The sequence below is a fragment of the Mirounga leonina genome, unplaced genomic scaffold (assembly GCF_011800145.1).
Source record: "Mirounga leonina isolate KUSES-001 unplaced genomic scaffold, KU_Mleo_1.0 Mir_106, whole genome shotgun sequence".
Lineage (NCBI taxonomy): Eukaryota > Metazoa > Chordata > Mammalia > Carnivora > Phocidae > Mirounga > Mirounga leonina.
The window spans coordinates 3,380,232-3,407,741 of record NW_023270232.1 but is presented as its reverse complement, the minus strand read 5'-3'; the positions used below and the strand labels follow the sequence as shown (position 1 = coordinate 3,407,741).

The 27,510-nt window shown below is 36.8% G+C and overlaps 1 protein-coding gene across 1 annotated transcript in view; it reads left to right on the top strand.

Annotated features, from left to right (window-relative positions):
* The window catches only part of LOC118017833 (catenin alpha-3-like), a 1,833,615-nt gene that overhangs the window by 120,448 nt on the left and 1,685,657 nt on the right, over nucleotides 1-27,510 (top strand). The window contains exon 4 of the mRNA XM_035016112.1: nucleotides 3,956-4,148. Coding sequence (XP_034872003.1) covers nucleotides 3,956-4,148 — 193 coding nt within the window. The remainder of the gene's footprint in view (nucleotides 1-3,955; nucleotides 4,149-27,510) is intronic.

Genomic DNA, 27,510 nt, shown 5'->3' with positions numbered 1-27,510 from the left:
TAGTATTTGAAGTACTAAAGCCATTGTTGTATTAATACAACAAATCCAAGTAAATTAAACCTCGTGCCATATTCTGCAATGCTCCTATTGTGCACTAGTGTTGCTCTATATAATGACAGTTGATGGCTTGGTTCACTAAGCATATCAGTTTAATTATTAGTATCTTTGTAGCATCAGGAGCACCTGAATTAGGAAAGATTAGAAAAGGTTTTTTTTTGTACTATAAATTTTAGTATATAAATATTACACAACATTAAAAATATACCTGGTTTTATGGAATTTAAATGTGAAGAATTAATAAAGCAGGTGATTTCTTCTTTTCATATTATTTGAAGTATCTAATGTAGGACCATTTCAATAGGGAGCTCATTCCTGTATGTACGTGTGAAGGTGTGTCTGTAGCCTAGCTCAGATTTACAGACTAAAGAAAAGTGAGTGAAGCCAGGCTCTTTAAGAGCCTGGAGGAGCCATAAATTTTCTAAATGAGAGGGACTGAGAAAGAGAAAAAGGGGAGGGTTGTGCATGAGTGACAAAAAGAAAGGTTAGCAAGACATAGACTAGGACTTACATTAGAATCATCTTTGCTATAAATTCCAACTAAAGTTTTTGTGTTGCTTATAAAAATAGAACTGATTTTGTACTGAAAAAAAATGAGGGAACAGGAATTATTTTACAGAATAACTGAAAGCTATTTTTTACTGATTGCTGATATTCCTTCAAGAGATGGAAGACTTTTTCAGATAACAAATGCACTCCCAACCTTTGGTGAGAGTCATCTGTTATCTTGAGTCACAGTCACTGAGGGGAGTTGGTTAGATCCTATAGGTAAGTTGGGGTTAAAAAAAAAAAAAAGTTTAGTTTCCTTTTCTTCCCCACAGGATTACCAAGCCATCTTTACTTTCTGAAATAAAGTGAATCATTGAAAGTGTCACTTGACTTTAATCAATATCAAATAACTATATTGGGGTATTTCAGAAGAAGACATAGGTATAAATGATTTATAAATGTGAATAACTTGCAGGTTGCAATTGCATTTATTTTGATGGAGGCACAGTGTTCTTATACAGTGTTCTTTTCACATTTCTTCTTTGGCATTTGTTATAAGGAACAAAGCATTTCTGGAATGCTCATTTTAATTTCAAAGCTCAGGCTATTCTGTGGGAAACATTTGGCGCATGGAGATCTGAACAATAATAGAGGAATGTTCAGTGGGAAGCACCATGAATTGTGGCACTTAAAATACATTCTGAAGGAACATTTAGACAATGATACTTATTCTTCATTTTAAACAAAGATTTTAAACTAGGTGCTATAATTTGTCTTAATCTGAACAAATATCTTTTAACTCTGAATATATAAATTAGACGGACAATAGTGAGATATTTGCCTTTTGGAGTATGTGAAAACCCATGTAATAAGGCAGGCATATTATCATCTTTATTTAATACATAATAATAAAGACACGCGGCTCTATTTGACTGTTTGCAAAACATATAGAAAGTGCTCTGTTAACTGACTTCATCACATTTAGCACAGGGGGCCCCAAGAACAACAGGAGGGTAGCCCAAGAGAACACCTCTGACAAGGATCCCATAACAGATTTTCTGTATCCATGTGGGGAATGGACTAGAAAATGCACATTAAATGTCAACCAATATTTGTGTCATGTTGTGCATTTTACAAGACATTTTACATATTTAACCTTCATACAGCTATAGGATAATATGATTGTTCTTTTCCGAGAGAGGAAACAAAGACTTGCTACAAGGTACTGCACTCTGGGTTGTGAACATGAGAATAAAGAAAATTGGAATAAAGCAAAGGGTCTCTTGGATGGAGGAGGAGAATTTGAAAGGGCAGACAAAAATGATTTTTATGTACATATTTCCCCCATAGCTTGTAAGTTCTTTCTCAGTTCCTAGTTAAAAAACTGGGTCCAGATATACAAATAAACAAATATGTTGTGCTTTATAAGCAATAAACAAGCCAAACCTCTAGGGGCTACAGAGCAGGAAGGGTTATGTATAGTACATTGTCAAGGATGTGGTATATGATTGTTATAAGCCTTGGCTATCTGAGGATATGTAGGATTCTAGCTTTCCACAGGAGTTTCAGGTCTGTCATTTTAAACCCTGGATACAAGTTTTTTTTTTCTTCCTCTACAGTGGGGATCTTCCAGCTTTGCTTATAAAAATGTTAACCATATTTATTATTTGGATTCAAGGTTTAATTAAGAAATGGAAATTTTTTACAATGTAATTTTGTATGAGATTTAGTTTCCAAATACAGATGCTTAATTTCTTTCTTTTTTTTTTTTTAAAAGGTTTTAATTTATTTGTTTATTTGAGAGAGAGAGAGCGTGAGTGGGGGAAGGAGCAGAGGGAGAGATGGACAAGCAGATTCCGTGCTGAGTGTGGACCCCGACATGGGGCTCAACTTCATGACCCTGAGATTATGACCTGAGCCGAAATCAAGGATGGACGCTCAACTGACTGAGCCACCCAGGCGCCCCAGATGCTTAATTTTGATCTCTAAATAGGTTTTTAGTTTATCATTAGTTTATTCTTTTTTAAAAAAAGATTTTATTTATTTATTTGTCAGAGAGAGAGTGCGCACAAGCAGGGGGAGCGGCAGGCAGAGGAAGACGGAGAGGGACAAGCAGGCTCCCCAAGCAGGGAGCCCAATGTGGGACTCAGTCCCAGGAACTCGGGATCATGACTTGAGCCGAAGGCAGACGCTTAACCGACTGAGCTACCCAGGCGTCCCTCATTAGTTTATTCTTATATTAAACAAATTTACAAAAGGAATAATGCTCATTATTAACGTATTCAGGCAATTCAAAATATAGAGATTAAAAAGTCCCTTTCAGGGGCGCCTGGGTGGCTCAGTCATTAAGCGGCTGCCTCCGGCTCAGGTCATGATCCCAGGGTCCTGGGATCGAGCCCCACATCGGGCTCCCTGCTCGGCGGAGAGCCTGCTTCTCCCTCTCCCTCTGCCTGCCGCTCTGCCTACTTGTGCTCTCTCTCTCTGTTAAATAAATAAATAAAAATCTTAAAAAAAAAAAGTCCCTTTCAACTACCCCATTCGTTAAGCCATTTATATAATAAATATTTATTGGACACCTACTTTGTGCGTTGTTCTGGGTGCTGGAGAGAAAACCACATTTTCTGCTTTCATGGAGTTTATATTTTAGTATTGGGGAAATGAAATAAATGTATAAACAAAAAAATCAGGTTCTGTAAGTGTTTTGAGCAAATATAAAGTGGGGTGAGGGGACATAGTGAGAGAAGGTGGGGATGGGGTAGTCAAGAAAGTCCTCTTGATAGGAGATTTTGAACAAGACCTGTTTCAGAGGCCTGAGGAGTTAGGGGAGGGTGTAGGAGACAGGTAAGAGAGGTTACAAAGGACCAATAGGTAGGTCATAGTAATAATTTGGGTTTTGTCCCTCTGAGGTAACCAGTGTTTTATGTTTTAGTGTGGTTCTGTACCCCCTCCACATTAATAATCTCTATACTCAGCCTAAATAGAATAATACTTACTGACCTAATTATGCTGATTTTGCCTCCCTCTTAATATAGACTGCTGGCTACAATGTGATATAAATAATTAGTAGGTATAGATATTTATACATACGTTAAAATATATATAATATATATATACTGCATTGTTTCAATAATAAAACTTGGTAAGTTTCAGCCTCTGTGGCTCTTCTTTCTTCCTGTCCTCCCTTTCTTCCTTCTTACCTCCTTCCTTCTTTCCTTTTTATCTTTAGTTGGAAATTCCATAGTGGCTGATACTATTATTCTTAGTGCCTTGACTTGACTTATGAGGGCATACCAATAGTACTGGGAATAAATCATGTTACTATGAAATACTTCCTTTTGTTCTGGGCTGTGATGTCCCAGGACTATGTTCTCATATGTCTAATGAGTGGCTTGTATTTTTCCAATTTTAGGTTACTACACTTGTAAATTGTCCCCAGAATCCTTCCAACAGGAAAAAAGGACGTTCAAAAAGAGCCAGAGTCCTCCTAGCTTCTGTGGAGGAAGCAACTTGGAATTTATTAGACAAGGGAGAGAAGATTGCCCAGGAAGCCACAGTTTTAAAGGAAGAGCTTACTACTGCACTTGAGGAAGTTCGCAAAGAAAGTGAGTACTCTAATTCTGGTCGGGAGCAAACTGTATGTTCTTAGGGTGTTAGTTATGGAATTAGATTTGGAGGGTTTTGTTTTTGTTGACTTGAGTTTATTAGTCTTTTGTAGAGCTCTGAGGAGCTAGCTGTGGGAGGCAGAGTGGCTCATTAGACAGCTCTAAGGCTCAGAGTACTATTCCTGGTTCTTTCCTTCGGTTGTTCAGTCCCTGCAGGCCCCTTCTTCCCCTCACATGCCATAGTTTATCCATAATAAGCAAAGAGAAGTGTATCCTGTTCTGTCATAGATATAATGAGAAATGACTAATGAAGCTAAAGGTGTATTTTCCCATACATAAATAATCAAGTTCCTTGTTAATAGTTGGAGATAATAAATTACAGACCTGACCACTCAGGAATACATTTATTTTTCGATTTTCTAGAGGTTTAGATTTCCTAAACTTAAAAAGAAATGCTTCGCATAAACTATGTATAACCCATGTTGTTGCTATGTTAATATTATAAAATGAAAGTATACATTTTTGTATTTACTTATGATAATTCAACAGTTTTCTAATGAATGTAAGTCTCATTTGCAGTCTGTTTTTAAAAGAACTGTCCTATTTATGTATCAGCTTGCTTCAAGGAACTATTTTGAGAGGTTAAGAAAACTTAAATATTCCTCTTTGGTTTTGTGAAAGAGACTTGGGGTATTCAGATATTTCTCTTCCCAACATAACTTCATGAAAATCAGGAAATGTTTGCTAATTAAATAATTAAAATGAATATATTAGCTACAATAAACTTTAGGTCAAATATAGAGGAGTTATTTTTTATATGTGATATATTTCATATATGATTTATATTTTATAGAGACTCTTCAGAAAATATAAAGAAAACATAATGCCCAAGATAATTTCACATGAATTCATCACTCCTCCTTGCTCCCTACCACCTTAGACTCACTCTTTGTCCTGTCCTCTCTGTTCTGGTATCACCAAGTCAGTTTAGACTTCATTCTCATTTCACCCTCTCTTCCAATTAGTCTCTAAGTTTAACAAATTCTGTCTCCTTTTGTCTCTCAGATCTTTCCCTGTTCTCCATTACTAATGTTGCCTCCTGAATTCAGGATTACTGCATTAGCCTTACCTTATACCAGAGCCAAATATACCTTTTAAAGATGAAAATATACTCATTTTACTTCGCTGCTTAAAATCCTTTTTAGTAGTTTTTGAAGGATTAGAGGGACAGTCTTTCTGGATCAAGTTCAGACTTCTAAACCTAGCTCTCTCAGCATTTCATAATTGGGCTTCTGCCATTCCCTCCCTTCTCATTTCCCAATTCTGTCCCCCTCTCAAACTTTCCTCCAAACAAGAACTTGAAGTATCTTGAATGGTCCATGTTGTCTTATGCCTCTGCACTTCTGTTACCAGCTACTCCCTTCACCTGGATTACCCCTCTCATTCAGCCAGTTATTCACTGCAGCAAAGCTTAACCTAGGTCTTTTCCAGGAAGTGTGTACTGACCTCATAGTGCTGATTTAGATGTCCCTCTTCTGTGTCCCCACAGACCCTGAGCATCTCTCTTTCATAGGATTTACTACTTCATACACCAAACATTAATTTACTTGTTCAGTAAGTCTAGACTCTTAATTCCTTGGAAGTGGCAAATACCAGGTCTTATTTGAAGAGCAATACCTGACACATAATAACCACCTGGTAAATGTTAAATAAATTTAAAAACTGGAGCATCATTTTGTCACTGTATATTATAAAATTTTATAATGATTTTATCTTTGCATTTATAACATTATCTCTTATGCTTTCTTTGCTGAGTCTTTTGGTGAGGAATATGAACACTATTCTGGTATTGTTTTTGTCACATAATGTGATCTATTTGACAACATAGTTTTTATAAAACACCTAATAATAAAATATGTAAGACATTGGTCATTCTTAGGGAACAGTAATAGCGTAAGTTGTCATGAAATAGTATGTCTTTAAAAAAAAGTAAGTTAATGGCTTTTGGCTCAATAAAAGAAAATTATTTTAAAGAGAAGGTCTCAAAGAGAAGTACATTTGGATTCTAGGATTATGTAGTATATCCTTCACTGTGTTCTATTATAATGTGTGAAATCATATTATGTGATATATATGGCGTATGCTGTATACACAACAACATTTGGTTAAAAATCACCAAGTGCTTTATACTCTGATTCTTTTTGACAAACTGCCAAATTGAACTCTTGCCACTTGAGTGTGGGAGGAAGGCAGTGAAATGGCAAATGGTTCTGGAATTTGGGGAATGGCCAATGCTTATCCTATGGACAGCAGAGATAGTAACAGTGAGAGCACTGTTCTGAAAAACTTGGAAGGAATTTTAGCTCAGTGGTGGAGCTGAAGTATCAGGAGAATGAATTCTGATTCAAGCAACTCTTTGATACTAGAAACATATTTTAGTTTCCTGCCCTTTTTTTAAGGGCTTTGCCCAGTGGCATACTATAAAGGACGAATGAAGAGCAAATAATAAGTTTAAAGTATTTGGGAAAGTGAAAAAATATTGGAGGTAGAAGATATTTTTGTGTATTTATTGACTTATTTTCAAGAAGAATTTGAGACTAATTTAGAAAATTTCTTCTTCTACGAGAGACTGTAACTTATGTAGCATTACAACAGGATTCTGTTTTATTCTGTTTTACTGACTTTAGTGGCTTTAGTTAGAGACCTGAAGTGATAAATAATGTGGGCATTTGATTACCTAAAGAATTTGCCTATGGAAGATAAGGACATGAATAGTATTAAGGAAAAATGGTGAAAGGAAAGGTCATCTGTGGGTAGAACCGTAGAAATCCAGCAAAGGTGGCCTACATAGTGATGATTTATTTTTCACTCATGATCTTACAGCTTACTCCTATACTTACATCTATACAATGGCCAAGTATTAAACCCAGTATTTTATTTAGTTTTAGAATAGTTACATAACAATCAGCTGGGAATTAGCTGAGAATTGCTTATAATGTTCGGACTACATGTTTTGCCTTTGGTATGTATGCTACCCTCGTATAGACTGTACTGTACCCCTGCAATGTATAGACATTGCTTCTAAGTCACACAGTTGGTTATATTTAAGGTTTTTTAATTGTTTACAGAGAATAAGAAATACAGGAAAGTGCATACATTATTGTGAACAACACAATACAATTTCACATTGTAAACGCACAATGTAACCTTCACTCAGATCAAGAAAGAGAAACTTAGCAGAGGGGCGCCTGGGTGGCTCAGTCGTTAAGCGTCTGCCTTCGGCTCGGGTCATGATCCCAGGGTCCTGGGATTGAGCCCCACCATCGGGCTCCCTGCTCGGCAGGAAGCCTGCTTCTCCCTCTCCCACTCCCCCTGCTTGTGTTCCCTCTCTCGCTGTCTCTCTCTCTATCAAATAAATAAATAAAATCTTTTTTTTTTTTAAATTTTTATTTTATTTATTTTATTTTTTTAAGATTTTATTTATTTATTTGACAGAGACACAGTGAGGGAGGGAACACAAGCAGGGGGAGTGGGAGAGGGAGAAGCAGGCTCCCTGCCGAGCAGGGAGCCCGATGCGGGACTCGATCCAGGGACTCCAGGATCATGACCTGAGCCGAAGGCAGTCGCTTAACCAACTGAGCCACCCAGGCGCCCAATAAATAAAATCTTTAAAAAAAAAAAAAAGAAAAAAAAAGAAAGAGAAACTTAGCAGAATCCTAGAAGCACCCCTTGTGCCTCCAAACAGTCATCACTTCTTTACCTCAATGGTAACAATTATCCTAGGTTATTACATAGGTTAGTTTTTTGCCTCGTTTGAACTTTACATAAGTAGGATCTCTATAGTATATCTCCTGAGTCTGGCTTCTTTTGCTCAACGTTGTGTTTGTGAGATCTCAACATGTAGTAGTTCATTCAATTCATTGATAAATAGATCATAATTTATTTATTCATGTTAGATTGATGGACAGTTGAGTTTTTACAGGTTTTGGCCTTAAGGAACAGTGCGGCTGTGTACATATTTGTGCATTACTTTTGGTGCCTGAATGTAGACTTTCCTGCTGGTTATACTTAGGATGAAATCACTAGGTCATAAGGTCATACATTCAGCTTTAATAGATTTTACCAAACAGTTTTCTGAAGTAGATTTTCTAGTTAACACTCTAATTAGTAATGTATAAGAATTCCAGTTGCTCTGCATTCTTACTAACTTGCTGTTAGCAAGAGTCAGTGTTTTTGATTCAAGTGTATGTAGTAGTTTTCCACTGTAGTTTTAATTTTTATTTCTCTGATGACTTTTTGTGTGTTCTATTTTTTTTTTTTTTAATTTATTTGAGACAGAGAGACTGAGAGACAGAGAGCATGAGGGGGAGGAGGGTCAGAGGGAGAAGCAGACTCCCTACCGAGCAGGGAGCCCGATGCGGGACTCGATCCCGGGACTCCAGGATCATGACCTGAGCCGAAGGCAGTCGCTTAACCAACTGAGCCACCCAGGCGCCCTTTTTGTGTGTTCTAGAAATGAGTCTTTTGTTAGTGGTGGATATTAAAAACATCTTCTCTAATTATATTAAACATTTTTGATATTTAGAAGTAATTTTGATAAATTACAGTTAATTATTTTATTCCTTTATGGATAGAGATTTTTCTGTTCTGTTAAAAAAAACTTTGCCTACTGTAAGTCAAGAAGATATTCTCATATGTAATCGTCTATGGGCTTTATTGTTTTGCCATTGCAGTCTATCTGGAAATAAATTTTTATGAATGGTGTGAGTTAGGGGTCATGATTCATTTTCTTTTTCATATGGGAATTCAGTTGATCCAGTATTATGTGGAAGTTTAATTGTTTTAGTATAGCTTTTGAAAAAAATTACTCTTTCTCAATTGAATTTCTTTTGCACCTGTTTCTTTTTTTTTTTTTTTTAAAGATTTTATTTATTTATTTGAGAGAGAGAATGAGAGAGAGCACATGAGACAGGGGAGGGTCAGAGGGAGAAGCAGACTCCCCGCCGAGCAGGGAGCCCGATGCGGGACTCGATCCAGGGACTCCAGGATCATGACCTGAGCCGAAGGCAGTCGCTCAACCAACTGAGCCACCCAGGCGCCCCTGCACCTGTTTTTGAAAATCAGTTGACCATTATCTGTGTGTCTACCTGGGAACTTTGTTCTGTTTCATTGATTTGTATGTCTACCCTTATACGAATAACACGTGGTCTTGATTAGTGTAAGTGTTAAAATAAAAATTATCTTGATTTTGTAATTCTAGGTCCCTTGCACTGCCATAGAAATTTTGGAATCAGATTCTTAATTTTTACAAAAAAGCCTGCTGGGATTTTGATTGGGATTATATTGGATCTACAGATCAATTTGTACTGACCTGACATTTTAATAGTAATGAGTCTTCTGATTCAGAAACATGTAATTCATTTTTGTGGTATTGTAAAATGGTACTTTAATAGGTTTTAATTTTATGTCTATCTTTTATTTATTTATTTATTTTAAAAAGATTTATTTACTTTTAAAGCTTTTATTTATTTATTTGCCAGAGAGAGCACAACAGGGGGAGCCGCAGGCAGAGGGAGGAGCTCCTCCCACTGAGCAAGGAGCCGGATGTGGGATTCGATCCCAGGACTCTGGGATCATAACTGAGCTGAAGGCAGATGCTTAACCAACTGAGCCACCCAGGCGTCCCACAAAGATTTATTTTTTAGAGAGGGAGGGAGGGAGAGGGAGAGGGAGAGAATCTCAAGCAGACTCTGCTGAGCACGGAGCCTGACGTGGGGCTCAATCTCATGACCGTGAGATACTACCTGAGCAAAACCTAGAGTTGTGCGCTCAACCACCTGTGCCACCGAGGCACCCCTTTATATCTGTCTTTAGATTTACGACACTTTTGCTCTGCTTTTTCCCGTCTGTTTTTAAGTCTGTCCAGTGAACTTTTTACATTAGTTACTGTACATTTTTAGTTCTTGAATTTCCATTTGTTTTTTTAAAAATAGTTTCCATTTCTATGGAAATAGAAATAGTTTTCATTTCTCTAATTTCTTTCCAAATTCCAATTTCCTGCTGAAATTTTCATCTTGCCATTATTTCTCGTGAACATCTCAATTACAGCTAATTTCTGTATAAATATATGGCTTTCTTATATGTTTGTTTCTATTATCTGTTATTTCTTTTGCTTTTCCAATACCTAACTTTGTTTCCTGGTATCTTGGATAATTTTTGATTGGATGCTGAGCATTGTGCATGACAAATTGTAGAATTAATTTTTTTTTAAGATTTTATTTATTTGACAGAGAGGGACACAGCGAGAGAGGGAGCACAAGCAGGGGGGTGTGGGAGAGGGAGAAACAGGCTTCCCACTGAGCAGGGAGCCCGATGTGGGGCTCGATCCCAGGACCCTGGGACCATGACCTGAGCCGAAGGCAGACGCTTAAAGACTGAGCCACCTAGGCGCTGCTGTAGAATTAATTTTTAAAAGTTGGTCTATTTTTGGCTAGCTGTTATTCTTGGGTGTAGCACCTCAAAAGTCTGAATTGAAAGTATGAGATATTTTGGATTTCCTCTTAGGCAGACTCAGAACTCCAATTTTTTTTAAATTTTTTATTATTATGTTATGTTAATAACCATACATTACATCATTAGTTTTTGATGTAGTGTTCCATGATTCATTGTTTGTGTATAACACCCAGTGCTCCATGCAGAACGTGCCCTCTTTAATACCCATCACCAGGCGAACCCATCCCCCCACCCCCCTCCCCTCTAGAACCCTCAGTTTGTTTCTCAGAGTCCATCATCTCTCATGGTTCATTTCCCCCTCCGATTTCCCCCCCTTTATTCTTCCCTTCCTGCTATCTTCTTCTTCTTCTTCTTTTTTTTTTTTTTAACATATAATGTATTATTTGTTTCAGAGGTACAGGTCTGTGATTCAACAGTCTTACACAATTCACAGCGCTCACCATAGCACATACCCTCCCCAATGTCTATCACCCAGCTACACCATCCCTCCCACCCCCCCACCACTCCAGCAACCCTCAGTTTGTTTCCTGAGATTAAGAATTCCTCATATCAGTGCCATTTGCAATGACGTGGATGGAACTGGAGGGTATTATGCTGAGTGAAATAAGTCAATCAGAGAAAGACATGTATCATATGACCTCACTGATATGAGAACTCCCAATTTTATCTCTCTGACTTTCTGAAGGGGGGAAGAATTCTTTCCCCAGTTTCTCCTTCTCTCAGCTGCCATTTTCTTTTGACTTCTCTCTCTCTTATTCAATCTTTCTGCCATTTGCTTTCTCATAATCATGTACAGAACATCAACTCCAGGTAGATTTAGGATCTAAATATCAAAAGCAAATATTAAAAACTCATTACAAATAGGATGAATATTTTAAGGCTTTGGATGTATAACAGGGTTTATTAAACATGAAACAAAAAACTATAAAGAAAAGACTAATGTATTTTATTATATCAAAATTAACTTTCTTACATCAAAAAATTCTTAAAGAAAATGAAAAGACACAGTTGGGGAAAATATTGACTTAAACACAACAGGATAATCACAAGAACACAAATCAATAAGAAAAGCAAAAGAAAAATGGGCATAAAGAGAATTTTACAGAGGAATAAACACCAATGAAAATGTAAAGAGACATTCAGGGGCGCCTGGGTGGCTCAGTCATTGGGTGTCTGCCTTCGGCTTGGGTCATGATCCCAGGGTCCTGGGATCAAGCCCCACATCGGGCTCCCTGCTCCGCGGGAAGCCTGCTTCTCCCTCTCCCACTCCCCCTGCTTGTGTTCCCTCTCTCACTGTGTCTCTCTCTGTCAAATAAATAAATAAAATATTTAAAAAAAAAAATAGACATTCAGCTTCACTGGTGGTCAGAGATATGCAAATGAGGCACCATTTTATGCAATTCAGTTGGCAGAAATTAAAAAGTCTGACATGTCAGAAAGACTTTGAAGTAACAGGATCTTTTATACATTTCTTGGTGGAGTGTAAATTGGTACAACTACTTTGAAAAATGGTTTGGATATGTCACTTTTGTTAAATGCCAAAGTTTCAGATATATGTGGGTATGTTTCTGGACTCAAATCAATTATATTTCTGGTGTTGTTGGTGCATTGAAATGCAATTGACTTTTTTTTTTTTTTTTTTTGCAATTGACTTTTTAGATTGATACTTGTTCAGGTATTATCTCTGAAATGAAACATTTGGATGGTTATTTTTAAAAAGAAGAAAATATTTGACACATGCAAACACACATAGCCTGTTGCTTTGGGATCCCTTATGATGTAAGATTATGGTACTTTATTTGGCTTATGTGAGAAACTAATTTTACAAAAGTGATATGATACAGTGTATGGCATTTGCTGTTCATACATGAAATTGCAAAGAACAGGGAATTGTAACAAATGTGTATATATATATGTCTGTATGTGTATATATATTCTTTTTATTCATAAACATTATTTGTTGTTTGGAAAAGAAGGTAAGTATTGATCTGGGTTTAGCAAAATTCTTAACGATTTGTCAGCTGAATTTAAAGTTGTAGAGGAAACTAGGTTGAAATTTGCTTTACATGTAATTTAGTGGTACTGTGAGATCCCTACAGTGGGTAGTCTTCTCAATTATCCTGGCTTTAGCTTTTGCCTTCAGCTAGTAAAAAAAAAATTAGATGGAATTATGGATTTGAATTACAACTGAAAAAAAAAAGACATTCTTTTGTGTTTTTTTCAATGCTTTGATTAAAAAAAGGAAAAGGACAAAAATTATGTGGACTATTAAATAAACCTGGTTCAGAGTTTGTTCCAATCTCAAACAAAATATGGGCTTACTCTGAGAGAGAAGGATTGTAGAAAGGAAGTGAATAGTCAGTATTTCACTAAGGTATCATTAAGAAAGAGAGAAGATTACAAAAGAAACCATATTTAGACTCTTAAGTCCTTTATTCATTTGTAAACATTTGTTAATATTTACAGCATTTGCCTAATATTTACCTATTTTGGTTAAATATTTGGTATCTGAATTTGGTTTTATTTTGGGCCCTGGAAATACAGAAATAAATAAGATATATCCTAGGTATTAATAGTCTACTGGGGTAAATAGATGTGTAAACAGTTGTAATAATGTCTGGTAAATGCCTTGTATATCTCAAAGGCTGTCGAAGCACATATGAAGGGAAAACAAAATAGTGACTCTCAACTTCCATTTTCCTTTGTTTTACCATTAAGTAGGGAAAGACGACTCTCTCCCATATGAGTATAGGTGAGTACATATATAGTTGATAGGAAGATGTGGTCTATGTCTAGCCTGTCTTTTCTTAGAGACTTGCATTTCTTTCTCTTTTATTAAAAAAAAATTAAATATTTATTGAAACCTTTGTCTAGGCCAGGGTCTGTTCTATGTGCTAGGCTCACAGAAGTGAACTAGGCAGACAAGGCTTGCCCTCATAGAGCTGATATTTTAGTGGGAAGACAGGTAGTAAACAAGTAAACAGATTTAATTTTTTTTTTTAAGATTTTATTTATTTATTTGACAGAGAGAGACACAGTGAGAGAGGAACACAAGCAGGGGGAGTGGGAGAGGGAGAAGCAGACTCCCCACTGAGCAGGGAGCCCTACGCAGGGCTCGATCCCAGGACGCTGGGTTCATGACCTGAGCCGAAGGCAGATGCTTAACGACTGAGCCACCCAGGCGCCCCCAGATTTAATTCTTAATGGGTATCAGATTCTTTTTCCTTTGAACATTTAAACATAATGTTAATAGTTTTCTCATGCAAACACTAACTGCTTTATCGTAATATCTCTACATTTTTAGATTCCTAGTGACGTATTGTTGACCTTTAACAATACGTGAGTTAGGGATGCTGTCACCCGTGCAGTCAAAAATCCGTGTATAACTTTCGACTCTCCCAGAACTTGACTACTAATAGCCTACTATAGAAGGCTTACTGATAACATAAACAGTTGATTAACACCTATTTTGTATGTTATGCATATTGTACACTGTATTCTTACACTAGAGAAAGGAAAATGTTATTTAGAAGATCACAAGGAAGAGAAAATACATTTATAGTACTACACTATATACCAAAAATCCACCTTATAAAGGGACTGGGTCAAACCTGTGTTGTTCAAGGATAAGTTATAAAATAAATATAAAAATATGCCTTCCTTAAGGTATAGAGGCATAATTAATTTGAGATTTCGAGCGTGTTCAGAGAAAGATTAAGGTTCAACATTCTTGTCTATTGCCCAGACAAGCCAAGATGCCTGCACAGGGGTAGCTTAGCACTGATCAAACCTGCATATACTTTGATCTGAATTATCTGGAATGTGCAGTTTAACACCAGCAGTCTTGGTAGTTACTACGAGCAGAGCTAGCAATTGGAAACATGGACTGTTGGCTTCATGTTGATGTATGTCAAGTGGGAGAGGGCTTGCGAATTCGTTGGAATCCTGCCTCTTCTAACATACTTCCCCATCTGTTTTTAATTGTGGGCCTCCACCAAGGCTATTATGAGCCAGTTGGAGGGTTAGGAAGATTAATGAGGAGATTTTTGAATCCATTAGGGCCCTCTAACTATAGCTCTCCTTCCCAAATACGGGGCTATGGCATTTTATACTAAAAGAAATGCTGTGCTATTGAGGCTGCTAATATGCAGGAGCCTCCCAACCATATGTTTGTAAAGCTTGGGCCAGTAGCAGCTGACAGCTTGCCCCACTTCGCACAGCTCATGAGTATTTCTAGCAGGGTAGGTGGTATGACTAGTGGCTAAGGGACTGTCCCCTCCCTGGTGAGAAGTAAACATCTGTATTGAAAAATGCACAATTTGTTATGTGCATAATACATGTATTCAGGGTATTTAAAAAATTTATCCCTCTTTATACATTTCCGTAGTTCTTCATCTTCATGATTTATAAGACCCTAGGTTTATAGACTTTTTTTCCAACAGGAATTAGAAATCAAGACTTACTATCATCCATAGTAGTCAGAGAAAACGATTACTTCTAGACAATTATTCCTGGAAAATGGTATCTTGGAAGTGTAATAAATCTTCCTATCAGTATACTTGGGTACTTACTTAAACAACAAATGCTATTATAGAATTTTCCAGTATTGAACTTTTAAAATGTTACCTATTGCCTCCCTGATTATTCAATGCATTTTTATTTTTGTTTAAGGGAAAAAAATGTATCCCAGGGAAAACAGATTTAAAAAATTTACTGGTGTCATTTTGGGTCACCTGTGTTGAAAGATCTTATCTTTTAAATCTCAGCTGTATTGAACATTTATTTATAAGAGAAAATAGCAGTTCATTTTTAGTTAACTGTCCCTAAGTAACAGGTCAGCTCCATCTACTCTGCTCAACAACATTGCAGTTAGGACTTAGATAAAATGTTTGGTATTTACCACCAATTACTCACAGCCTATATATGGTTTCAAAGGCAACAGCTGCTGCCTCATTATTTCCATCTATTGCTATGTTGATGTTGTGTATATTTAACTGTTATTATATCTCAAGAGTGTTCTTAGATAAGCATAAAGTCACAAATACAATAATCTTTCTACCAAATACATTGTGCTTGAGGAGATGCAGTTCATTCTTCATTTGAAAGGGGATGATGAACTCTTGTTCTAACACATTTTAACATGCACGCATGGTGTCTTGTAGCTGGCAGAATGTTTATGGAAACACTTCCATTGAAGACTGATGAGCCAATTAGCTACATTGCTTGTAAACTACTAATTGCTGGAACACACTCAACATGGCATCCCTTAGTGTTTACTTGAAAAATCTGCAGCAGGCTTTTCTTATAGTGCATTTGATATTCTCAGCTAACTCCTTAGTGTCGCCCATCTTGAAGTGTTGTGTGGGCAGCTGGGAAGTATAGTACATGATGTGTGTGTGCAGCCATCTCACTTTCAGTCACTTGGTATGTTGGACCTGGGACATATAGACAGGCTGATTTGAGAAAATAACTGCAATGTCAGTTTTGAAAGTAAGAGGTATTCTGTAAGCTACATACCATTTACTCTGATGTATAATTCAGAGACAGGAGTAAAGGTTTAAGGCATGTGAACAGATTGATTTGTTAAGTGAGGAGTCATAGAAACTAAAATAAGGACTGAAATCTCAGCTGGTAAAGAGTCTGAAATCAAAGGTGTGATGCATATGTTATGACTTTGTTTTCCTTCATGGCTGGAGAGATGGTACCACTCTGTACTAAGGTAACAGAGTAAGTGTAGTGCTGACAAGTGATCGAAAGTTTATCCTCACAGGTGATAGTTCTGAACATTATTATTTTGAGGAATATTTTAGTGTTAAGGAGTGCATTAAGCTGTTGGCAGTTTCTCAGGGTCAGGAGCAAGAATTTTTAGATTTTCTGTTCTTGACTCTTTCTTCTCATCTTTTTCTTCAGTTTCAAAGAAGTGGTGTTCTTTCTTACTCTTTAAAACTTTCCAATCTTACTTAGATCCTCATTTATGTCTTCTCTTCTTTTGAGAGACTTTTCTTCTATAGTTTTCTCCTTTTTCCTGTCTGTTCATTCATATTCCTTTTCACTGGTTCTTTCATCACACATATTAGCTCGCCTCTGCTTGATGATTAGCAAATATTCAATAAAAATGCCATTTCCCGATAGACCTAGAGGATGTTATGCTAAGTAAAATAAGTCAGACTGAGAAAGGCAAATGCCATATGATTTCATTTATATGTGGAATCTAAAAAACAAATGAATAAACAAACAAACATAAAGGACAATCAGACCTATAAATACAGAGGACAAACTGATGGTTGCCAGGGGGATGGAATGGGGAATGAGCAAAATAGGTGAAGGGGTGTGGGAGATCCAGGCTTCTAGATATGGAATGAATAAGTCATGGGAATAAAAGTCAGTGGTATTGTAATGGCATTGTATGGTGACAGATGTGGTGAACTACATTGTGGTGTACACTTGAGCATAGCATAACGTATATTGAATCACTGTGTGATCACACCTGAGACTAATGTAACACAGGGTGTCAACTATACTAAAAAATTCCATTTCCTTTAGTCCACTCTCTTTGTAAACTTATCCTGTTTTACCTTTTCTGTTCTGCTTTGGTCTATTTGTTGTTTTCTCCTTTTTCAGGTTGTTACACACTAAATTCTCTTATTACTTCTCCACACCCTCCTTTTCTTTCCTCATTCACTTTCTTTTCCTCTTGTCTTCTAACTATGATTTTTCTTAAGTCTTAGTCTTGGTCCTCTGTTCTGTCTTCTCTTTTTTCCTTGGGTATCTTTTTCATTCTCAGGACTTTAATTATAACTGCTTTGTTGACAACTTTTAGTTCTCATATAAAGCTCTACTACCAAAAACACTCTGAGTGCTTTTCAATCATTTTTCTACATTAACACATAGGTAATCATGCTCAACTCACTTCCACAAATAATGGTCATCCTTGGGAATGTTTGATGCTCAACACATGAGTTGGCACTCCACTTCCTTCTTCCCTAGTGAGAAGTGATACACACTATAGTCAACACCATTGCTCTAACCATTTAGTAGGTAGTTCCCTTTGGCTTTTTAGGTATTACCTTACACTTATGTGTAAACGAACTCAACATCTTCTTTCACAAGCCCTTTACAAACTTTTATAGCTCTACTATTAACTAACTTGAAACTCTTAGCACATTTGAGACAGTTGATTATTTTCTTCTTTCTAAAATACTCTGTTTCCTTGAATAATAGAGAACCACACAGTCCTAATTTTCCCTCTATCTCTTTGGCTACTTCCTCTCTATCTCCTTATTGGTTCATCTTTTTCTAAATGGTCCTCTAATGTTGGAATTCCTCAAAGACTGATCATTGCCTGGAATGCATGGAAAGCAAAATGGGAAATCAATTTGTAATGGTAGATTTGTAAGTAGACCTGAGAGGTCCTTGAATAGCAAGATAAAGATGCTGGAGCACCAAAGGAAATTTTTGAGTCAAGACAGTGACAGGACTAGGTCTGTGCTTAAGGAAGATTTATCTGGCATTATTATAAAGAAGATAGGTACGTCTCCACAGTGCCTTTCTAATTGTGATGATGATAACAACAACTGTAATTATTAGTATTTATGTGTCTTAATGAGATACTGTATATAAAGCATTGATCACAGTAGTGGATATAGACATTACTCCCCACTATAACCCTGTGAAGTAACTATTATTATTATTTTTATTGTATAGTTGGGGAGACCTAAATCTAGAAAGAAAATATGACTTGCAACAAATACTTGTTGACTGGTAATTGTGTATATGTATTCCCTTTGTTTTTGCTGTCATTTAATATGTGCTAGTTTTAACCCTCCAGGTATCTTTGGAATTGCTTGAGAATAATGCTCCAGTACAGCCTCAAACTGTGCTCCTTGAAAACTAGTATTCCTGGAGATTCTAGGAGCTCTTCTGGGAGAAAAAGCAGTTAAATAAATTTATAGATCTCTGGATTTAAATTTTTAAACAGAGTTCTTTACCAGAGAATTTCTCAGTCAATGCTTTTAAGATACTAGGTTGTATTGCAAATCTCCAAGAGGGGAATTGATTACAGTCTATATAGATAGGGTGGGTTCCCAGAAGTATAACCTAAGACAAGGGTTCCTGTACAAGTGATTTACTGAAGGAGTCCTGTGTGAAACCTATGAGGCGTTGAAGGAATCAGGATAAGGCAGGGAAGAAGCTGAGCTAAAGCTGTACTGTAGTATGGCAAGCACTAGCAAAAAGTGTGGTAAGTACGGCTGAGGATCTGAATTGTGAATTTTAATTATAATTTAAATCTTAAAAACTGATACATTATCAGTTATTAGAAAGCTTTGAAATATGGGTATGTGATGTTCTTTTTTAACTGTAAATTTGATGAAATCTTAATATAGATCAAATATTTGATGAAAATTAGCATCTGAATTGAGATTTAAAAGTAGAATACAGAATAGATTTCAAAGACTTAGTATGAAAAAATGTACAATATCCCAATAACCTATATATTGATTGCATGTTGAAATAATATATTTTGAATATTTTGGTAAAACAAAATATAATTAAAAAATTCATTTTACCTATTCTTTTTACATTTTAATGTTTAAACATGTTTCTCACTTTTAATACTTGAAAAAACGTAGCTACTAAAATATTTTAAATTGTGTATGTGGCTCACATTAATTTTCTATTGGACAGTTCTGATCTGAAGTCTTTATCTCTTCCTGATCCCACAGGGAGCTCTGGACAATGAGTGGCACAGGAGTTGTCTTCCTTTGAGGCAAGGGAGCCAACCTTTTGTCTTCCAGGATCAATTCGTCCTTACCTAGTGGCCACTCTTACTTATCTTTACCCTCCGCCCATAACTTCCAGGCACAATACTTTTTTTTAATTTTAAATTTTTAAAATCTTTTAATTTATATTTTAGTTAGTGAACATTTAGTGCAGTATTGGTTTCTGGAGTAAAATTCAGTAACTCATCACTTACATACAACACCTGGTGCTCACCATAACAAGTGCCCTTCTCAATACCCATCACAAAGCTAGCCTATCCCCCATCCACCTACCTCCATCAATCATCAGTTTGTTTTGTATTGTTAAGAGTCTCTTATGGTTTGTTTTCCTCTCTCTCTCTTTTTTTTTTTCTTTTCCTCCTTCCCATATGTTCATCTGTGTTCTTTCCTAAATTCCACATGAGTGAGATCATCTGGTATTTGTCTTTCTCTGACTGACTTACTTTGCTTAGCATAATACACTCTAGCTCCATCCACATCATTGCAAATGGCAAGATTTCAATTTTTTTAAATTTTTTAAATTTTATTTTTTATTTTTTAAAGATGTATTTATTTTTATTTGAGAGACAGAGAGAGAGGCAGAGAGAGAGAGCACAGAGGGAGAGAGGGAGGGAGAAGCAGACTCCCGGCTGAGCGTGGAGCCCAATGTGGGGCTTGACTTCACAACCCTGAGATCACGACCTGAGCCAAAACCAAGAGTTGGATGCTTACTGTGCCATCTAGGTGCCCCCAGATGTCTTCTTTGGAGAAGTGTCTATTCATGTCTGCTCATTTCTTTCTTTTTTTTTTTTTTTTAAAGATTTTATTTATTTATTTGAGAGAGAGAGAATGAGAGAGAGAGAACACATGAGAGGGGATAGGGTCAGAGGACGAAGCAGACTCCCCGCCGAGCAGGGAGCCCGATGCGGGACTCGATCCCGGGACTCCAGGATCATGACCTGAGCTGAAGGCAGTCGCTTAACCAACTGAGCCACCCAGGTGCCCCATGTCTGCTCATTTCTTAACTGGATTGTTTTTTGGGTGTTGAGTTTGATAAGTTTTTTATAGATTTTGGATACTAACCCTTTATCAGATATATTGCTTGCAAATATCTTCTCCCATTCTGTAGGCTGCCTTTTAGGTTTGTTGATTGCTTCCTTCACTGTGTAGAAGCTTTTTGTCTTGAGGAAGTCCCAGTCGTTCATTTTTGCTTTTGTTTTCCTTGCCTGTAGTGACATGTCTAGTAAGAAGTTCTATGGCCAAGGTCAAAGAGGTTTCTGCCTGTGTTTTCCTCTAGGATTTTGATGGTTTCCTGTCTCACATTTAGGTTTTTCATCCATTTGAGTTTATTTTTGTGTATTATTTAAGAAAATGGTCCACTTTCATTCTGCATGTTGCTATCCAGTTTTCCCAACATCACTTGTTGAAGAGACCGTCTTTTTTCAGTTGGATATTCTTTACAGCTTTGTCAAAGATTTGTTGACCATATAGTTGTGGATCCATTTTTGGGTTTTCTATTCTGTTCCATTGACCTATGTGTCTGTTTTTGTACCAGTATCATACTGTCTTAATGACTATAGCTTTGTACTACAGTGTGGAATCATGATGCCAGCAGTTTTGTTCTTCTTTTTCAGAGTTACTTTGGCTATTTGGGGTCTTTTCTGGTTCCATACTAATTTTAGGACTGCTTGTTCTAGCTCTGTGAAAAATGCTGGTGGTATTTTGATAGGAATTGAATTAAATGTGTGGATTGCTTTGGGTAGTATAGACATTTTAACAATGTTTATTATTCCAGTTCATGAGCATGGAAAGCTTTTCCATTTCTTTGTGTCCTTTTCACTTTCTTTTATAAGTGATCTATATTTTTCAGAGTACAGAACTCTTACCTGTTACGTTTATTCCTAGGTATTTTATTGTTTTTGGTGCAATTGCAAATGGGATGGATTCCTTGATTTCTTCTGTGCTGCTTCATTATTGGTGTATAGAAATGCAACAGATTTCTGCACGTTGATTTTATATCCCGTGACTTTGCTGAATTCACGTATCAGTTCTAGCAATTTTTTGGTGTAGTCTTTTGGGTTTTCTACATAGAGTATCATGTTGTCTGCAAGTAGGGAAACTTTGACTTCTTCCTTGCCAATTTGGATGCCTTTTATTTCTTTTTTTTTTTATTCTTATGTTAATCCCCATACATTACATCATTAGTTTTAGATGAAGTGTTCCATGATTCATTGTTTGTGCATAACACCCAGTGCTCCATGCAGAATGTGCCCTCCTCAATACCCATTACCAGGCTAACCCATCCTCCCACCCCCCTCCCCTCTAGAACCCTGTTTGTTTTTCAGAATCCATTGTCTCTCATGGTTCGTCTACCCCTCCGATTTCCCCCGCTTCATTCTTCCCCTCCCGCTACCTTCTTCTTTTTTTTTCTTAACATATATTGCATTATTTGTTTCAGAGGTACAGATCTGAGATTCAACAGTCTTGCACAATTCACAGCGCTTACCAAAGCACATACCCTCCCCAGTGTCTATCACCCAGTCACCCCATCCCTCCCACCCCACCCCCCACTCCAGCAACCCTCAGTTTGTTTCCTGCAATTTGGATGCCTTTTATTTCTTTTTGTTGTCTGATTGCTGAGGCTAAGACTTCCACTACTTTGTTAAATAGTTCTTATTTTGTTAATCTGTTCTACTGTTCTTTTTTTAAATTTCCATATTGTTTATGCCTGCTCTAATCTGTGTTATTTCCTTCTTCTCCTGGTTTTAGGCTTTATTTGCTGTTCCTTTTCTAGTTCCTTTAGATGTAAGGTTACGTTGTGTATTTGAGACTTTTCTTGATTGTTGAGGTGGGCATGTATTGCAATATACTTCCATCTGAGGACTGCCTTTGCTGCATCCCAAAGGTTTTGGACTGTTGTATTTTCATTTTCATTTGCTTCCATCTATTTTTTAAATTATTCTTTAATTTCTTGGTTAACCCATTCATTCTTTAGTAGGATGCTCATTAACCTCCATGTATTTGAAGTCTTTCCAAATTTTTCTTGTGGTTCACTTCAAGTTTCATAGTGTTGTGGTCTGAAAATATGTATGGTATGATTTCAGTCTCTTTGTACCCATTGAGACCCGATTTGTGACCCATTGTGTGGTCTATTCTGGAGAATGTTCCATGTGCACTCAAAAAGAATGTGTATTCTGCTTCTTTAGGACGAAATGCTCTGAATATATCTGTTAAGTCCATCCGGTCGGGAGTGTTATTCAAAGCCACTGTTTCCCTGTTGATTTTCTGCTTAGATGATCTGTCCATTGCTGTAAGTGGGCTGTTAAAATACCCCACTACTATTGTATTATTGAGTTTCTTTATGTTTGTTATTAATCGATTTCTATATTTGGCTACTCCCAAGTTGGGGGCATAAATATAATTGTTAGATCTTCTTGATGGATAGACCCCTTTATTATGATATAATGCCCTTCTCTTGTTACTATCTTTGTTTTAAAATCAGAGGCGCCCCAAGAGCTTCATTTTAGAGCTAAAGACACCTGCAGATGGAAAGTGAGGAGATGGAGAACCATCTATCATGCTAATGGATGTTAAGGGGCACCTAGGTGGCTGAGTCGGTTAAACGTCTGCCTTCGGCTCAGGTCATGATCCTAGGGTCCTGGAATTGAGCCCCATGTAGGGCACCCTGCTCAGTGGGGAGCCTGTTTCTCCCTCTCCCTCTGCCTGCTGCTCTGCCTACTTGTGCTCTCTATCTCTCTGTCAAATAAATAAATAAAATCTTAAAAAAAATAAAATGAAGCTCTTCTGGCAGCATATCGATGGGTCTTGTTTTTTTTTTTTTTTTTGATCCATTCTAATACCCTGTGTCTTTTGATTGGAGCATTTAGTCAGTTTACGTTCAGAGTGATTATTGAAAGATATGATAAATTCATATCTAAATGCAGGCACAATGCAGTTTTGAATATTTGGGAGATTCTTTCATAAACTTGCCCATAAGTCTGCTATGTGCTATGTTGGATTTGATTGAAGACAACCATACAGTTAAGAATTCTTAATGTATGGAAATCACCAAACTCCATGATTTTCCATATCCTGGAATATCTCAGAACTCTTAAAAAAAATCATCTCAGAAACATTTGTTAAAAACTGAAAAGAAGAATAAAGCATTGACATGTGAAATGAATAGAGAATGTTAGGTTATAACTAAAGAAAATCAGCTATTAAATAAGAAATTCTAATGGTAGGTATTTTGTTATTGCTTTTTGCTGGGTACTTAACATATTAGCCAAACTAAATACATATTGTACTCTATCAAATACTTAGAATTTCATTAAAAAAATAAGGTCTGGTTTTTGACTTTACAGAACTTAAAGTAACTTAGTTTTGGGAAATTAAATGAGAATAATTATAAGAGATGAACAAGTTCAAGATGTTCTAGTACCTTTAAATATGAAAGTGTTAAGAGCACATAATGTGGTGGAATGGTCAGTATGAAGAGACGTAATACTTGTTCCAGGAGAAGCTAAACTGACTCAGATTTATAAACATTTTAGGGAAAGATATGTATATCATAGAAAATCAAATAATGTAGAGGAGTTTATGGTGAAAAACAATTTCCTGTTCTGCTCCTTGCTACCTTCAGTTTCATGCCCCACAGAAAATCTTCTTTATTTCTAGTCCCACACCCTGGAGGAAGTCTTTCTGATTTTAGATCTGATGGTACTCCAGAACATTAAGTTATATACTTATAATTCTTTTCCTTTACTTATCAACTTTGTTATCCATTTATTTCCTTTTATGAAATACGAGCACTTTGTTCATCTATACTACCTGCTTATCCCTGCCCTTTCTTCCTTCCAATGTTTTATAGTTTGATATCATTTTTAGTTTTACTGTTATTTCCCCCTTTCATATTCCATCATCTTTAGTCAGTATCCTGACTTTTCCTTGTGTTTGGTAAGAATAACAGCACTCATTCTGTTCTCTTTATTTTTAAAAAGATTTTTTAAATTTATTTGACAGAGAGAGAGATAGCAAGAGAGGGAACACAAGCAGGGGGAGTGGGAGAGGGAGAAGCAGGCCTCCCACCGAGCAGGAAGCCCAATGCGGGGCTCGATCCCAGGACCCTGAGATCATGACCCAAGCTGAAGGCAGTCGTTTAACCGACTGAGCCACCCAGGCGCCCCTGTTCTCTGTCTTTAATTCTACATTTCACCTTTCACTTTCTACCTCTGTCACTTCTAATCTTACTCTCACACAGTCAAGGTTGTTAACATTTTAATTTTGATATTCAACCATAATGAAGTAATCTGTGTTTGTTATTAGTTGATAATGAAAGTTGAAAACCATCACACAACATTAATGTTATTGTGACTGTATATGTTTTATTTACTACATGATAGAGTAGTATGCTAAAATTGTATCTCCTTTTCCAGGGGTCCAATGTCACAACCCGTTGGTCAATCAAAAGGGAAGGATTCCATAATCAAGGTCAAATGGATTTTCTTTTCCATTGCTTAAAATAATGCTACCATTTTTGTCACAGAGACATCTCTTCTCAAACTCTATGCCTTCCTTTCAGTGATGTAACTTGTTTATCATCTCCAGACATCTCTGGGTTAGGCACACCATATCCTTTATCCCACAGATTTCTCTCTCTCTGGCATTTCCCCTCTTTCTTGCTATAAAACAGCTGTGCAGCTCTTTCTTTCTGTGTGTGAGAATAAGGAGGGCTTTACCCTGGAGTCCAATAACATACCAGATGCTTCAGTTTTCCCCATATGATTTCCTTAATTTCTTTGGATAGAAAAGCCCTCTTTTTATGACTTGGGGGTGACTGTTGAGCTGCCTGCTGCTTTGCAAACAGTAATAGAGAAAAGGGAAAGGGGCGCAACATTTCATATACATGAGTTTAATTAATCATCCTGGTTTTAGACCACTACTAGTTTCTGCCTGGCATTATACCTCCAAACGGAGCCTCTTTGGATTCCAGTAGGCAGAATGACTCCGACATCATCTGCAGACTCCTCATGGCATATTCTAGACTGTAGCTTTCTCTTCTTGTTTTCATTAGTTGACATCCTTTCATCAGCTTTCTATCTTCTAGAAGGCTCTCAAATGCTGTTGACTTTCTTTAGCAATTGTGTTACGGTTTTATTCCTTTTTTTGTACTTTTCTATTTCTATCTCAGTGAGGTCTGGGAAAAGACCTGGTTAAATGAGTGCCCAGTGTGCCATCTTGAAAGAACTGATGGATGCTATAGGTGTCCCAGTTGAGGGAATGGTCTGAGTAAAGGTAAATTAATAGGATTAACAGGAATATGTAAATATTATAGTTTACCTGGAACAGATAATGAATTAAATGAAAATAAATAATTTAGGACTTGCTGATTCAGAGTTGAACCTGCTTGAAACAGAAAAGATTGCGCTTGGTATCTTGGGGATCAGGAGACAACTGTAAGTTCTTAAGCAGTTGAGTGTTACGAATATAGTTTAGCAGGCTAAATTTAATTATTAAAAAGTGTGAAACTTCTGAAGACCATTTTCTGGGCAGGTTTCTATAAAAAATTGCTTTTTTACATTTCTGGTTTAATTTCAAGCTTTGAGCTTGAGAGTCATTTGACATAAGTAAATAGATAATTTAAAGTATCTGGGAATTTAGCTGTTGTAAATAATCACATATAACAAATAATGAGAGGAGACAATATTGTGCAGTGGTTAAGATCTTCCCCCTACCTCCTCTACTATAATTATTGTATTGAATCTAAAGTTTTTAGTTCTTAAATGACAGATGGTAAACTCTTAATAGTTAGTAATTTTTATAATAGTGCTGCCTTGTATAGTTTCATGCTTTTCAAAACACTTTGACATATGGCATGATCTTCATAACAATCTTTGTGAGGAAATAGGGATAGATACTAATATTCTAATTTTATGAATGATAGAGTTGAAGTGGGGAGGGAAATATGTATAATATCACACAATTCTTTTAGTGTTTTAAGCAATATAATAGTTTTAATAGATACTGGGGATTGGTTCACCTGACCTAGTCTAGCTTCCTAATGTGCCCTTCGGTACTGAAGAAGTTGGACAAAATAAAAACTGCATTTCCCAGGCTCTCTTGCAGCTGGGAATGTGGCCCAGGCTTTGCCAAAAAGATGCAAGGCAGTGAAACTTGGAAGGACACAGTAACCAGCACGAGAGCGGCCACACATGGAGAAATAGGCTCTTTCTGCAGTCTAGTGGCAGATGCATTTGGTTCTTTTGTGGCGCTGCTGGCAGAGGTTTTCAAGTCTGGATTCTCGTATCGTAGATACTGAGTAATGGGTGGTGGCAGTAGTGGGGTTTCCACTAAAGTAGGACTGTGTTGGTATTGAACGTTTTTCTTGGCTGATGTTGTTCCTGTTTGAGTAGCACTCTGGAAATTCTGTAAATTCACCTAATAACCCAGAACAAATTCCTGTCTATTTAAATTAGCTAGAGTGGATTCTGTTATTATATGGTATTTGTCTTTCTCAGTCTGACTCATATCACTTAGCATACCCTCTAGGTCCATCCATGTTGTTGCAAATGGCAAGATCTCATTCTTTTTTATGGCTAAGTAATATTCAATTGTATATGTACCACATCTTCTTTATCCATTCATCTATCATGGACACTTGCGTTGCTTCCACATCTTGGCTATTGTAAATAATGCTGCACTAAACATAGAAGTGCATTTGTCTTTTCAAATTAGTGTGTTTGTTTTCTTTGGATAAATACCCCATGGTGGAATTAATGGATCATATGGTAATTCTATTTTTAACTTTTTAAGGAACTTCCGTACTGTTTTCCACAGTGGCTGCACCAATTTACATTCCTAGCAACAGTGCGTGAAGGTTACTTTATCTCCACATCCTTGCCAACACTGGTTGTTTCTTGCCTTTTTTTTTTTTTAACCTTTTAAAAAAGATTTATTTATTTACTTGAGAGAGAGAGAGAGAGAGAGACAGAGAGAGTACAAGCAGAGGGAGAGGCAGAGGCAGACTACCCACCGAGCAGGGAGCCCGACGTGGGGCTCAATTCCAGGACCTGGAGATCATGACCTGAGCC